The sequence below is a fragment of the Balearica regulorum genome, chromosome 5, assembly GCF_011004875.1.
Source record: "Balearica regulorum gibbericeps isolate bBalReg1 chromosome 5, bBalReg1.pri, whole genome shotgun sequence".
NCBI lineage: Eukaryota > Metazoa > Chordata > Aves > Gruiformes > Gruidae > Balearica > Balearica regulorum.
Genome location: NC_046188.1, coordinates 69,719,183 through 69,734,012, shown reverse-complemented (window position 1 = coordinate 69,734,012; position 14,830 = coordinate 69,719,183). Strand labels below are relative to the sequence as shown.

The window sequence follows — 14,830 nt, the reverse complement described above, 5'->3', positions numbered from 1 at the left end:
CTTGGGCTAAAGGCAGAAATAGCGTTGCCTTGCATTTTTTTCTGAAAAATACAGCATTTTCCATTGCATTTACTTTACGGATGTTTCCACAGTATTTCTTTCTTAGGGATTTATTTCAATGAATCATTTTATTTCTGTGCAAATTCATCTTATAGAAATGATGGATGGAGAAAACCTCACTGTTTTTTCCAGCTTCATCCTCTTGGGTTTCTCTGATGCCCCAGAGCTACAAACCACCGTATTCACAATTTTCTTATCCCTGTACATTTTAATGGTGCTGGGGAACCTGATGATGATCCTGCTAATCAACGCCGACCCCCAGCTGCACACCCCCATGTATTTCTTCCTGAACCACTTATCTTTCATAGATTTTTGCCTTTCCTCTGCTATCGTCCCAAAGGCACTGGAGACCTTCCTGCTGGGGAGAAGCCACATCTCTTTTTTGGGTTGCTTTGCCCAAATATATTTTCTCCTTGCTCTGATCATCTGTGAGTGCTTCCTCCTGGGGGTGATGGCTTATGACCGATACACGGCTGTGTGCAAGCCGCTGTTTTACGCCACCATCATGTCCAGGGCGCGTTGCTACGGCGTGATGGTGCTGGTGTACACCACGGGCTTCCTCACCTCCCTGGTGCACACCGTCCTGGCGGGGAGGTTGTCCTTCTGCCGAGCCAGGAGCATCAACCACTTCTTCTGCGAGCTGCCCACCCTCCTGCAGCTCTCCTGCTCCGACACCCGTGCAAACGAGATCTTGCAGGTTTCCCACGCTGGGCTTAACACCGTGAGCTCTGTCCTGATGATCTTGGTTTCCTACACCTACATCCTCCACACCATCCTGCAGATCCCTTTGGCCGGGAGGAGGCTTAAAGCTTTCTCTACCTGCACGTCCCACCTGGCTGCCATCACCATCTTCTACGCGCCGGGGACGCTCACCTACATCCAGGTTGGCAAGGCGTGCTCGCAGGATCAGGCAAAGCTGGTTTCAGCGTGCTACACCGTCCTGACCCCCGCCCTCAACCCCCTCATCTACAGCCTGAGGAACAAGGAGGTGAAGGGGGCCCTGAGGAGGCTGTGGGTGCGAAAGCTGGTGCCGCATCTAGCCAGGCTTTGAAAAAAACCACATTTGCAGCTCTTCGGTACGTGGGAGGTAACGGAGGAATATGCATTATTGGTCATTATTGGTCTGCTTACAGATAAGGAGATCGCACAGCACGTACAGGGGACGGAGAATGAGTATAATGAATCATTCTCTTCAAACAACTTCAGTTTGTTTTAATTGTGGCGTAAGCCTTCAATAATTAATCAAAATAATTGTCCACGCTTTCCTAGCAAAACTGAAACAGTGCCACGATGATTGGTGTCTAAATTGTGTTAAATGAAAACATTGCCCACAAAAAGGATGCTCAAATCGGAGGCAAACAATTACTAATATTTCCATGGCCTTCTTGATAATCGTTTTTCCCAAACGAGCTTGAAGAACTGGGGATCTGTTAAAGTCTGATATATGGAGAGCTGCAAAGTGGCCCAGACCCTCTGAATTTTTCTAGGAGCGTTATTAAATCTGCTCTTACAAAGGTTTTGCTGAGACAGGCATCAGTGAGGTCCCTTTCGTAAAGGCTGCAAGTGGCCAATAGGAGTTGTCTGTAGAAGAAGGGGCTAAGGAGGTTTGCAGGATACTGCCGGAGGCGATCCTGACACAATGGGTACGTTTACCCATCGTAAGTGACCCGGCGATAGCAGGGTGGAATGTCACCATCCAGGTGAAGGTCCAGCTGCGACCTCAGACGCAGTTTCTGGCCAATGTATAGAAGAACCATCAGCAAGGACAAAGCCGTGGTGTTGGCTCCGGGGACTTGGAGCTAATGCCTTGTGGTGGGCACACATCCGTTAGCACGTTGCCAGAAGTGTGTCCCAACCAAAATCTTCCTGGGACACGTTGTCTTTACATCTGCTGATCTTTTCCTTATTGGACGATCAGTAACAGGTCCATGCCTCGTGTGGCAATTGGACTGAGTTATGACTCTAGGTCATAGCACGGCTGAGGTGGAAGATGTGCTACTGTCCAACCAAAAACAGTAGACAAAGAATTTTTAACATTTAATCGAGACACACCTTTTATGTTTAACCAACTATACAATTTCTGGAAGAACATGTAGCTTACATACATAACAACAAAGTGAATAAATTTTATATTTTAAAATAAGCAGCTTTGTAAACCGTGGTCTTCCCATTATTCTCTGATGAATAATGAATGACTGCAATGGCAACCAGTTAAAACCAGCTTTAAGCTGGCGTGAAGTGAAATGCTATAAAGCTTTTAATCAAAGTTTCTGATGGAGTTTTCATGAAAAGTAGAGGCGTTTGGACAATTTCCCTGAGAAACATGACCTCTGAAGTGCCTTATTCTGTATAACTCAGAAGGAGGGACGAGAATCGTTAACACACAGCAAAGGAAATCATCGCTCCTTTCTGCTCCGTCCTTCCATCCCCTGTGCACAGGGATGCATCAGGGGAGGCTGGATGCGGTGCTGTAGCTGTGTTTAGGGCACTGGGTGGGGAAAAAACCCAGTTCTCTTCTCCCTGTGACATTACCGTGGTAATTGCCATGGCCAGCATCACCTGGGACCTCCACCCACACCCTCTGCCCAGGGCTCGGGGCACTATTTAAGCTCAGCCCTGGGTCTTTAACCACTTTCAGAATTGTGCTTGGTCTGGTCCTGGTCCATTCTTCAGCTTCCCTGGCTTGAATTTGGCCCTTGGTTTCCCCTGGGCTATGGATGGAAGCTGCTGCTGAGCTTGGGCGCTGTGGGACCGTGCCCCGCGTCACGGCCTCCTTCAGCTCCCAGTCTGCCTTCCCTCAGGGAGTAACTGGTCCTCCCTGCTCCCTGAGCCATGTTGCATTGTGCAAATAGCACAAACTATGTGAGACAAGACCTTCTAGTGTCCAAGCTGTGGATAAAGCAGGCTGTTATGGAAGGTAGGTGTTATAAAGATCTCCCCCTCACCTTTTTCTGTGTCTGTCTCTTAAGAAAAATGGCCTCTGCTTGGCTTTGTGCTCCGGGGGATTTTATTTTACTCTACATTGGGTATCCATAATTTGACTCTTACATCTGAACAAAAAAAAAAGTTTGGATTATTGGTATAACAACAGAGTGTGTGTACTTAGGTCATGATTTCTATGGTCATCTAACAAAAACTGTGCTATGAGTACTTATCTTTTAATTTAGCTATGAAAAAAACCAATGTCTGGACTAACTCAGATGCAGTCATGTGCAAATTAACATTAAATGACAGTTCTCTCTACGGGGACCCGGCATCCCAGCTCTTACTGCTCAAGGTCTCTAACAGCTTGCAGTCAGTTGTCTCTGCTTTGGAGACCATGAGATTCTGCAGCATCCCTCGGTGGTACCTTCTCAGCTATACGGCTGTCTTGGGGGGGAAATATCATTTACAACTGTGCCCTGACATGAAAAGGGGGGGGTGTGTGTGTGTGTGCAAAAAATTACTTCTTTAGCTAGTTATATTTGATCATGCTAAACCCCTTGCCAACAAGGGGAAATACCACTCCCAGCTGCTGCTGCTCCTCCTGAAAGAGATGTGAGATGCAGGTGTCTCCCATGGAACAAGCTTGTTTGGCTGAGCTAGACGTTTTGCGGCTGTAGGAAGCGAGGTGTAGGATGAGATCCAGGCGGGTGGCTGAGAGCGCTGCTACGCTGCTGGGTACAGGCAGAGACAAGCCAGAGCTGGACGTGCAAAGCCCAGGGCTGAGAGTGCCTGGGAGGTCAGCAGGACACCCCAGCTGCTCGGGTGGGGGTCCCCTCTGGGTCTGGAGGCAAAGCAGCGGAGGTTTTTCAGCACAGATGCAGCTATGCTGCCTCCAGGCTGGGATGTTCTGGTCCCTCAATGATTTAGCATCTTCCTGATGTCAGATCACAGCGCTCATCCTCTGCCAGCTCAGTGCTCTCTACCTCCCCTCCCTTCCTTGCCATGGTGCATTCCCCTGGAAGCAAATGAGATTTTTATTTTATTTTTTTTCTTCCTTGTAGTTGGCCCAAAGTGAGGTGGTGGGGTTTTTTTATATACTTCCCCAAAAGCCTCCAGTCCTCCTTGAACTCGCCTCTGGAGGAATCACTGCTTGAATCAGTGCAACTTCTGAAGAAGCTAAGCTTAAGAGGGAAATCCCTTACGAGCTTATTTTTACCACCTCCTAGGATATTGCATAATTTCCCACAAAAGATGGCACGGAAATGTTTACAGAGGCCCATAACGACAGGACGTTGGGTAACGTTGAGTGCCTGCAGATTTCAAAGCGTGCTTAAAACTTGCTGTACCTGCTTCTGTAAATACACGTGGTTCCTTGGTCCTCCCAACGGCTGACATAAGACTGTTCAAAACGAGAAGCAGCAGGAGTTTTATCGACCGACTGGGGTCAGTTTGGTCAGCAGGCAACTCGCACAAATGTTATTCGCTGTGGTTTTTCTAAGCGCGTCCTTGACCTCCTTGTTCCTCAAGCTGTAGATCAGAGGGTTGAGCATAGGGACGATGAGGGTATAAAACACGGCGGTGACTTTCTCCATCTCCAGTGAGTACTTGGAGCCTGGTTGCATGTGGCTCAGCCCCGCGGGCACGTAGAACAAGGTAACGGTCAGGAGGTGGGAGGCACAGGTGGAGAAGGCTTTGTGCCTTCCTTTGCTGGACCTAATCCTCAGGATGGAGAAGAGGATGTACGCGTAGGAGATGATGATGATGAAGAGCACGGACATGGAAATGGTGCCGTTGAAGGTGACAAGCAAAAGCTCGTTGAGGTGGTCGTCAGAGCAGGTGAGCTTCAGCAGAGGGTTAGTGTCGCAGAAGTAATGATTGATGACATTGGGGCCGCAAAAAGGCAACGGCAGCAAGCAACACGTTTGGATTAGCGAGTTCAGAATTCCCCCAACGTACGACCCGGCCACCAGCTGAACGCAGACGCTCTTGGGCATAGAGATAGCGTAGAGCAGCGGCTTGCAAATGGCTACGTAGCGGTCGTATGCCATCACAGCCAGCAAGAACACCTCTGTGGTCACAAACACAAGGAAAAAGAAATGCTGGGCAAAGCAGGCGGCGTAAGAAATAGTTTTCTTTTCCACCAAGAAGCCAATAAGCAGCTTTGGAGAAAAGACGGAGGAGTAGCAAAGATCGACAACAGACAGATTGCAGAGGAAGAAGTACATGGGAGTGTGCAGGCGGGGGCTTGTCTTGATCAATGTCATCAGCCCGAGATTGCCCATCAGGGTGATGAGATAAATCATTAAGAAGATCACGAAGAGAAGAGTCCGCAGCTTAGGCTCACTCGTCAGCCCTAGGAGGATGAAGTGGGTCACTACGGTGCGATTGCCTTGAGCCATGTCACCGTACTTCCCAGCAGCGTGCCTGCTGGAAGGAGGAGAAGCGGAGTGAAGCGAGAAAGAACAACGGCAGCATGTGGTGCCGCTATCAGCAAGCGCTTTATTAGACCCGTCATTAAAAGTACAAAGCTTTGATACTGGAGATACCATCTAACTGCGCTCAGGTGCTCGGCAAATCCTCCCAGGCAGAGCGGCTCATTCAAAACCTTTCAGAAATGGTATTTTGTCCTTATTCTCTTTAATCATGAGGCTGGATTAAAAAATTAGGGGTTTTTTTAAAGAAAAAAAAAAAACCCACAAAAAATACTGAATGATTTAAAACTGGAGAAGGAGCAAAGAATTTGCAAACTTCATCTCATTTCATTAGAATAGGAGGCAGAAAAGGGGAATGGATTTAATTTTCCCCATGAGAAACCTGAATACGCCTGAGCGAGGACGCCCCTGGGAGCCCCGAATGCGCCGGTGCCCCCCTCGGATCAGCTTTGCTGGCTCCCCAGCTGCCAAACCAACGCGGCGAGTGACCTGCCGGAGCCTTGGGAGGGTCCCTCGGCAGCCTGGGACCGAAAATCCTGTGCCGGATAACAAGAACAGGCTGAGCTGCCACATTTCTGTCGATACTCCTGGTCAGGTTCCTGCACCGAAGGAAATATCTTCCCCCACCCCCCCTCCAAGCGCAGCAAATCATGGCAGAACAGGGATTTATTACATTTGATTGAACTGGAGTAGATATAAGGGGTTTTTTTTTATGTTTTTCTCTATTCAAGGTAGGGAAGGAAGGCATTTTCAGGCTGCTCTTTGCAATTGTGAGACTAAGGAATGAATTGGACGTAGTGGGTTATAGATGGAACAGAAAGCTGTTAGCTGTATTCATGGAAATTTAGGAGGAAAAAAAATAATAATCGCTTATCAGAAGGCTCCATATAGCAGAAAGAAAACCGGTGCCTTCATTTCCAAACCACACACCACCTTGCACACAGTATTTTTTCCTAATCAAGCCCCTCCAGTCCCAGTTACTCACCCTTTTTAGCAGATGTTAGGAATCCTTCACACACCTTAATTACTTGCTTCTGGCATAAATGGTGCTACTGGTATTAACTAAATATAACACCACTACAAAGCAGTGGAAATATTTGTTTAGAAGAGAAAAATGTAAGGTTAAAAAAGGAAAAAAAAGACCTGGTAGTGAAAATAAGAATGAACTAACTACAAGGCAGGCAGGTGATGGTGTGGGACCTGAGATAAACAGCAGGGAAAGAGGACTTTGAGCTCCACGAAGCAAACCTGTGTGCCACCACATCAGTAAAATCTCTCCCACATGGATCATCCCTGCAATTCCCCCCCCCCCCCCCTTCAGCAGCAGGGGGGAGAGGATAAACTATTTCTCTGCAACATCAGGACCAAATGCTCAGCTGTCTCCTGATTTTTTTTTTCAAAGACATTTTTTTTTTTGGATGTACCGAACCGGAGCGGGCTGGTGTTTCCCTTAGAGCACGCCGTCCCGGAGCGGGGAAGGATGCGTGGGCGACGCCTGGCAGTTCTGCTCATGCACCAGGCAAGCGGTGAACGTGTTACTTAGTCTTCAGTCTTGGTTTTAGCGGTTCCCATCAGGGTGGCTTGCTCAGGTTTGAGAGACATCACCGCGCTCCACTCGCCTGGTACAAAACCAGATTCTTACTTTTATTTCTGTAACAGACAGTTTTCACTTTACAAATATTTATAAGGTTCCAAGGTACCACAATAGCTGGGAGGATATTTCCAGCTTTTGGCTGCAGCTGCTTTTCCCTTCCACTCAGTGAATATTATTTTGAGAACACAAACATCCTCACATACAAAAAAATCTGTAACAAATCCACCCAACCCTACCGCTGGGACCAAGCTCTCGCCGTCTGTAAATGAAGACTAATATTGCAGCGTGGCCAGAAGGTTGCTGTAGGCTCTGCAGCACATTTTTATTCTTCCTAGAGAAAAAGCAATGAAGGTTTCCTCACGGGCTGAGCCCTGCGTAACGCTCCCAGCTCCCGGGGTCTTTCTGTGCTGCTGCAGAGCACAGTCCTGCTCTTGTCTCCCAGCTGCCTTCCCTGTTATCCACGCCCAGGGCAGAAGAGCAGCTTTTCAAATGTTTTTCTTGGTTTTATCACAATGAGATGGTGACACATACTTAGAAAGCCTGAAGATAAGGCCTGGAAATGCAGACATATGGAAAATATACAGTTAAAGTATATTTCGCTAAGGAGTTTTCCCTGAATCGGTAAACTTGTGGGGTTTAATCTTACTCTAGGTTTGAAGCCTGAGCCTACAATCCCGCTTTCCTGTGTCATTCTGAGCCGGCATCCGGCTGCATCTTCAGACAATACGCACACGTCGTCCTGAGGCAGAAAGAAGAAACGCGTTTCGTTTTCCTCCAGTCTTCAAATCACCCCGATGCCCCAGGAGGAGGGAGGTGGCACTTTGCAGACAGGACACTCGAAGTGAGACCAGGTAACACGGCAGTGTGGCACCTGCCTTTTGACCAGCGTGGGCGGCGATGCTGTCCCAAAGGGCGCGTGCAGCGGGACAGCTTCTGGGTTTATTTACTGCTTTGACCCTCATGGATTAAAAAAAATCCCTGAAGGAAGGGAAAGAGCTTCACGCCAGCCACGGAGGGGATCATTACAAACTCTCAGAAGAGTCGGGGAGGAGTTTGGGCTCGGGCCCTGGCCCCCACCACGTGAGGCTCATTAACCTTCCTCTGCTCGGCGCTGATATGGAAAGGGGGAACTTCCATCTGTGCTGAGGCACGGGCGGGAAAGAAGCCCCACGAGTGTGCAAGTCATGTTTAATGGGATGCCAGGGTTTGGAACGGATTGTACCTGAGGTTCATTAGAGCAATTATAATCATTTAAAGGTTGCTTCTGGTGTGCATCCCTTGACAAAATGGTGGGCAGCAAACTAACATTGATCCTTTAAATAGACGAAAGGTAGGTGAAAAGGCAGTTAAACTTCCTTAGAAACGTTTCATCGTTCGTCTCATTCCTTGAACTACGCTGGGCATTGCAATGACGTGATAAACTAAACGCTGTTTAGAGGCGGGCAGGCTGGAGGACCCTGCAACCAGCTGTGGAGACCAGGGGCGGGGGGAAGGCAGTAGGTTTGCAGTCTCTTTTTCCTGCTGCTTAGTTACTCCCTTGCTATAAGCATTTGCTTGACTCTTCCACGTATATATACATATTTCAATGATCTTTCATTCCCTCATCACAAAAACACTTCATTGCACCTTACACAATGAAGGGGTTCACAGATAAAATAGGAATATTTAATTAAGAAGCTCCTGTTAGGACAAATTATGGACTGAAACATTTAAGAGAATACACATCAAGAAAACACAATCCCAGTTTTTTGTCTTTACTTCATTTTGAAATGAAATAGCGTAATTAAGTAATGAAATTGAGTAGATAAAATGTCTGAACCACTCTGACTCCCAGGTGAACACCAGGTAACAGGGATCTTAGCAACATCAGAGAAAAACATATTTCAATCAATCTTCACCGATAGCTTTCTGCACATACCTATCTCTTCAAATGTGTTCAGCATCTTCATCATTTGAAATGCAGATAGTCTACTGTGTATCATAAAATACATTTAGAAGTTGCTTACACTGAGCACAGATGTCCACCTCAAAGCACAGCGGCCACAGGTGCCCCTGTTTGAAGCATCCAGGCTTTGTCTTGCCAAAGTATCTCTAGTTTAAGGCTTGGAATTAAGGTTAAGCCCAGACCCTGTGAGAACAACCAGATCAGAGAAGCAGACTTGCAAGTTTTGGGTGCTCTGCTCTGGGTGCCCCTTCCCACACGCATGGCAAGTTGTGGCCAGGCAGGACATCCCAAGGTGAGAAGCTCTATGTGCTGCTGCCGTTCCTCACACTACAGTTAAGAAAATTCCTGAGGTACCTTAAAAATCAGGATTATTTTAGCAACATTAATAGAATTCCCCTGTGAAACAAGCCCAACTTCTTATTTTAGAACCTGGGAGAAAGCTGACCCACAGACCTTTGAAGATCTTTGATATCTATGAAGCATCCAAAAGCCACTGTTAACACCAGGATTAAAACTCGCATTTTCTGTATTCAAGCCCCTGCTTGATTTGTTGGCTGCTCCTACAAAGAGGTTTCCCTCTAAAACTGGGATTTTTTTTTTCCTCACCTGTGTCGCCTTCAGCAACAAGGTTCAAACCACCCCTCCAGAGAATGAGAAACATCGTATTTGCGTAGAAATTTTATTCCGAAAACAAAACTCAGCACATTGCTTTGACAAGACTATGCAAAATACAGAATAAAATAAAATAAGGGAAAAAACTGAGGCACTACCATTTTTCTTCTTAGCCTGGGACCTGTCTCTGTGTGTACAACATGGAAGGATACCTCATGAAATCAGGGAGTGAACAGGTTTCCATTTTAGGTTTATTGACTTTTTTTTTCCTTTTTAAACATAAAACAGAACCTAGGAGCAAAACTCAGACTTGGAGAGCTGCAGTCTCAGCTCATCCTTGGTTTATGGAACGAGCGCGGGGCAGAACTTTGCTGGAATCGGGATTACAACCAAAGAAAAGCCACTGCAGTAAGGGAAGGAAGAACCTATACCCAATCCTCATTACAGGGAGAAGTTTCCCTCATTATTTCAAGTCCCCTTCCCAATTCCAGCTTGCCTTCCATTCACATCCCCCTGGTTTCTCCTTCAGCCTCTGCTGCTTGCACCTACCTCTTTTTGGATGGATTGTCAGACGGAAATCTTTTTGTCATTTGTACCCTGTTCAACAACTTTTTATTTCTTAAAATAAAAAGTGTTTGTGATCAGCACCTCCCTTTACCTCCACAGCCTGGGTATCACCTCCAATCCCTGTGGCCTCCTCTGCAAAAGGCTTGAACGAATGAACGCTGCCACTAAACTGCTGAATGCAACTCCCCGGTTCCTCCGGCCCCAGCTCCCTCTTGCTGCTTCCAGCTCTCTGCTCTCCTCATATGTTACTACTGCTGCGCAGGAAGACGCTTACCTGATTCACTAACCTAGCCTTTGTTGGGAAGCACTTTAGCAGCATCCTTCCTAGCACTAACACGCAGGACAGAAAGACGACCGTTTGTTATTAGCCTAAAATTCCTGGTTGAGCATTAAAAAAAAAACCAATCCCAGGGGTTTGTGGCCGGCCAGCCTGGCTACTTTCCTTTTTTGGTCTTTGTGGTGTTGTTGGTCTTGGCTTTCTTCTTTGCTGACCCCTTGGTCTCCGGCTCTTTGCGCTTGGCTGACGTGATGGAGCCCGTCACCTTGAAGAAGTCGTCCAGCCGGCCCTGCGTGCTGCCCTGACGGCTTTTGCTCAGCCTTTTCACCCCGTTGCGGATCCGCTCTTCGTTGAACTGTTTCTCTCCACACATGAACTGGACGAGCTGCTCTTCATTCGGCTCGGTCCACTTGAGCTCAACGGCGTCGGGGTTGACCACATCAGGCTCTAGAAAGAGCTTCTGGGCCTCTTTGTGCAACCAGTTCTCAGGCAAAGGGTACTTCTTGGTGTCTATCTGCTGAACGATCTTCTCAATGGTTTTGTGCTCCTTGATGAGCTCGATGGCACGCTTGGGCCCAATGCCACGGATGCTCTCGCAGTAGTCGCAGCCCAGGAGGATACACAGATCCACAAACTGTTCCCAGGTCAGGTCTAGATCCTGCAGAATACGATTCAGGTGGAACTCCTGGATGGGCAGCTTCTTCGTCTCGCTGGCAGTAAGATGCCGCATCAGTACGGGACTGCCGAAGGTCAGGCAATCCATATCTTCCGTGGCGGCCGCGTAGACCTTCCCAGCCTTCACCAAGGTAGCGCAGCTGGCTTCGGCCTCCCCCGGCGCCTCCACATAGGGGATGCCCATCAGCGTTAGTAACTTCTTGCACTCATCAGTGTGCTGCTGGGTCACCTTGACCAACCTCTTGCTGTACTTCTCAATGTTGTTCTCCTCTCCGGCTTCCTGAGCCTCCTGCAGGTGTTTCTCGGCCTCAGCCCGCCGCTCAGTCCGCTTTGCCAGCTCCCCCGATTTCAGCTGCGGGGGCTTGCCGTCAAAGACGTAAACCGGTTTGATGCCGTTCTCCACCATGCGGATGGTCCGGTAGAACATGCCCATCAGGTGGCTTGTGGTCTCGCCCTCCTCGTTCTGAAGGACTTCAGCTCCCTGCCGCACTGCGATCAGGAACTGGTAGATGCTCATGGACGCATCTATAGCGACCTTCCGTCCAAAGTAAGATTTGATGTCATTCTCCCGGATGGCGCCAGGAGCCACGTCGGCAATCAGCTTGGCCAGGCCGTGGATTCCCATCCTGGGGGGACAGAAAAGGGGATGCTGGGATCAGCCTCTGCACACACACACACACGGTCCTGGGGGGAGCTGGGGGTTAACAGCTGGGCTGTGGGGGTGGTCTACCACCTAAGCAGGGGGACCAAAGGGAGGTGGCTGCTTCCCCTGCAAACCAGTACCCCATGGGCTGCAGCCTCAGCCCACCATTAGCCCCCTACCCACCACTGCGCCCCCACCTCAGCCTCCCCAGCGTACCACTATCCCCCCTGCCTAGGCCCACCGTTACCCCTCTTCCTACCTCAGCCCCTCTCCCTGTCATGCCTCACCCTCCCCCAGCCCCACCGTTATAACCATCCAGACCCCGTTGCCCATCCCCATTCCCACCTCCCTGCTTCCCAGCTCCACCGTTACTTCTCCGGGCCGCAGACTCCCCAGGCCTGCCGGTAACCCCTCTTCCTGCTTTAAGCACGCCATTACTTGCCCCTCTTCCGTTATTCCTCTATTCCCGCCTCAGCCTCTCCCGACCTCCCTCAGGCCCCACCATTATCCTCCTCTCCTCATCGCGACCTCCCCGCTACCCTCCCTTTCCGCTGCGGCCTCTCCCGGCCCGCAGATACCCGCCCCAGCCGCCATTATGCACCCCCTTCTCGTCTCAGCCTCCCCCAGCCGCCACTATTCCCCCCCTAGGCCCGCCTCAGCCACCGATACCTTCCCCAGCCGCCATTATTCCCCTCCCCGGGCCCCCCTCAGCCTCCAGCCGCCGTTATCCCCCCCCGGGCCCCCCTCAGCCTCTCCAGCCGCCGTTATCCCCCCCCCGGGCCCCCCTCAGCCTCTCCAGCCGCCGTTCTCCCCCCCCGGGCCCCCCTCAGCCTCTCCAGCCGCCGTTCTCCCCCCCCGGGCCCCCCTCAGCCTCTCCAGCCGCCGTTATCCCCCCCGGGCCCCCCTCAGCCTCTCCAGCCGCCGTTATCCCCCCCCCCCGGGCCCCCCTCAGCCTCTCCAGCCGCCGTTATCCCCCCCCCCCCCGGGCCCCCCTCAGCCTCTCCAGCCGCCATTACCCCGCAGCTGGAGCCCGCCACCGCTCCCGCGCTCCACCGCAATGCCTGCCGGGAGCCGGCGCAGCCAATAGCGAGCGGCTCCAGCTCGCCCCGCCCACCCATCCCGGCATGCCCCGCTCCAGCTCTCCCTTCCGTTTCCGGTAAGGGCGGGCAGCGGCGGGAGCGAAGGCGACGTGTCGGAGCGGAGCGGGAACCGGGGCCTGGGCGACATGGTGAGGGCCGGGGCCGCGACTGGGGACCGGGGCTGCGGTCAGGGGCCGGGGGCCGGGACTCGGGCCGGGAGCCGCGACTGGGATCCGGGACTCGTGCCGGGAGCCGGTCCCGGCCCAGCGCCGTCCCGTTTCCCGGCGGTGCCGCTCACCTTGGCCGTGTCTCCGCAGGAGCTGGAGGCGATGAGCAGATACACCAGCCCGGTGAACCCGGCCGTCTTCCCGCACCTCACCGTGGTGCTGCTGGCCATCGGCATGTTCTTCACCGCCTGGTTCTTCGTGTATCCCCGGGGCTGGAGGCGGGGGTGGGGGAGCGGGCGGGGGGGCCCTCACCTCGCTCTGCCTCCGTTATCCCCTTAACCCCCGGGCTGCAGCTACGAGGTGACTTCTACCAAGTACACGCGGGACATCTACAAGGAGCTGTTGATCTCGCTGGTGGCCTCGCTCTTCATGGGTTTCGGCGTCCTCTTCCTCCTGCTCTGGGTCGGTATCTACGTCTGAGGCCCGGGCGGAGGAGCTCCGGTACCGCCCTGCGCATCCCAACGGCCGTAAGCTCCCTGGTGCCTTACTGCTCTGTGTGTTTTGGGATGGTGGTGGGGGGGGGGTCTTGGAAATGTGGCCCTGTGATGGCTGAGCTTTCCAAAACCCGCCTTTCTTCAGGGACAAAGTCAGGACGCACGAAAGGCTGCGCCCTCGGCATCCCAGCGGCGGCCTTTGGGCTTACGCGCGGCAGCTACGCCGAGCTGCGCGCCAGCCCTTGGGTAACTAAGCCGGAGGGTGTTTCTGTGCCCAGCGCTTAACCGTGGGCGGAACTGGGGTCCATCCCCGTTCGAGACGGTGGGAATTGTGTGTGCTGGGTGCTGTCCTTTGCTCTGTGGCTTTAGGAGCAGCAGAGTCCGGCCCTGGGGAACGTTGTCTCGCTGACCTCCTCCATCTCTTGTTTGGTTCTAGGTGGGAAGCCCTGCAGAACCTCTTTTTGTATTTCTTTTATACTTCAACAACAAAGCCCGTATCAGGTGTGGACTGTGCTCCTGTCAAGTGACTTCTGCCAGCACAACAAACCAAACCTGAATAAAGCTGGCTCTGTGATGCACCTGCCTTTGGACTCATGGTTTATCTTTTAGATAGTTGGGGTTTTTTTTACCTGGCATTTCCAAAACAGTTTGATATCGGCACAAGATCCACATACCTTGGGATGAGCCTCACATTTTGCATATGCATGGCTGTGTATGCCCAGAAGCGTTCCAGTGCCTCTTTGTGCCCTAGCACAGCTAGACTCTAGAAAATAACTGCTTCCTCCTTCTTCCTAAGCCTGCTTTTATATCGCTCGACCTTCGGTACCATCGCGTCCCCTCGCCCTCTTTCTGCAAGGCCAGTTCTCATCCTGAGCCAGCAGCTTTGTGCCTCGGCAGCGCTCGCGGCCCCTCGCGAAGCTGATGGTTGAGAGGTTGAGAAGGACAGGACAGGACAGGACAATCTTGTAGCTGGATGTGCCCTTCAATTAAATAGTGAATTAACTGCCTTGTCTCTAAAAAAAGAGGAGTTCATTTACAGCATGCTTAACTAATTTTATAGGTAGCTTTGGATTTGTAGCCCAGCTTTCAAAGCAATTAGATTTCAAAGAAATTCAGCAGGTAGCTTAGAGATTTAAAGCCCTAATTTCTTGCTTGGGAAGGAAGCTTTCCCCCTGCAGATGCTCTTGCATGCCTCCGGATCTGGCCCTGAGCGACGAGAGCTCTTTTTGATAACCCGTGGAAAAGCACAGTGCAGAGCAGGGAGCAGCCAGAGGCTGGGGATGTTCTCACCCTGACTTGGATGTGTCTGGAAACTCGCCTTAATTACCACCACCATTGTTAATTAGCAATACTTCTGTCT

The 14,830-nt window shown here is 51.0% G+C and overlaps 4 protein-coding genes across 4 annotated transcripts; 2 read left to right on the top strand and 2 right to left on the bottom strand.

The window, feature by feature from the left end:
* Positions 1–157: 157 nt before the first annotated feature.
* Positions 158–1,111, top strand: LOC104641827 (olfactory receptor 8I2). Its single transcript, XM_010310584.2, has one exon. The coding sequence runs from the start codon at positions 158–160 to the stop codon at positions 1,109–1,111; it is 954 nt and encodes a 317-aa protein (XP_010308886.2).
* A 3,021-nt stretch (positions 1,112–4,132) lies between these two features.
* LOC104641828 (olfactory receptor 5J3) lies at positions 4,133–5,589 on the bottom strand. The gene has a single exon (XM_010310585.2). The coding sequence runs from the start codon at positions 5,532–5,534 to the stop codon at positions 4,413–4,415; it is 1,122 nt and encodes a 373-aa protein (XP_010308887.2). The 5' UTR covers positions 5,535–5,589; the 3' UTR covers positions 4,133–4,412.
* A 4,032-nt stretch (positions 5,590–9,621) lies between these two features.
* Positions 9,622–12,802, bottom strand: FEN1 (flap structure-specific endonuclease 1). Its single transcript, XM_075755567.1, has 2 exons — positions 12,747–12,802; positions 9,622–11,713 (listed from the first exon to the last, which is right to left on the bottom strand). Exon 2 carries the CDS (start codon positions 11,710–11,712, stop codon positions 10,570–10,572), a length of 1,143 nt encoding a protein of 380 aa, XP_075611682.1. The 5' UTR covers position 11,713; positions 12,747–12,802; the 3' UTR covers positions 9,622–10,569.
* A 52-nt stretch (positions 12,803–12,854) lies between these two features.
* Positions 12,855–14,053, top strand: TMEM258 (transmembrane protein 258). The gene is given in 5 exon segments (XM_075755608.1): positions 12,855–12,885; positions 12,888–12,958; positions 13,127–13,236; positions 13,330–13,503; positions 13,907–14,053. Coding segments are annotated over 4 exon segments (339 nt in total). The 3' UTR covers positions 13,457–13,503; positions 13,907–14,053.
* Positions 14,054–14,830: the final 777 nt, after the last annotated feature.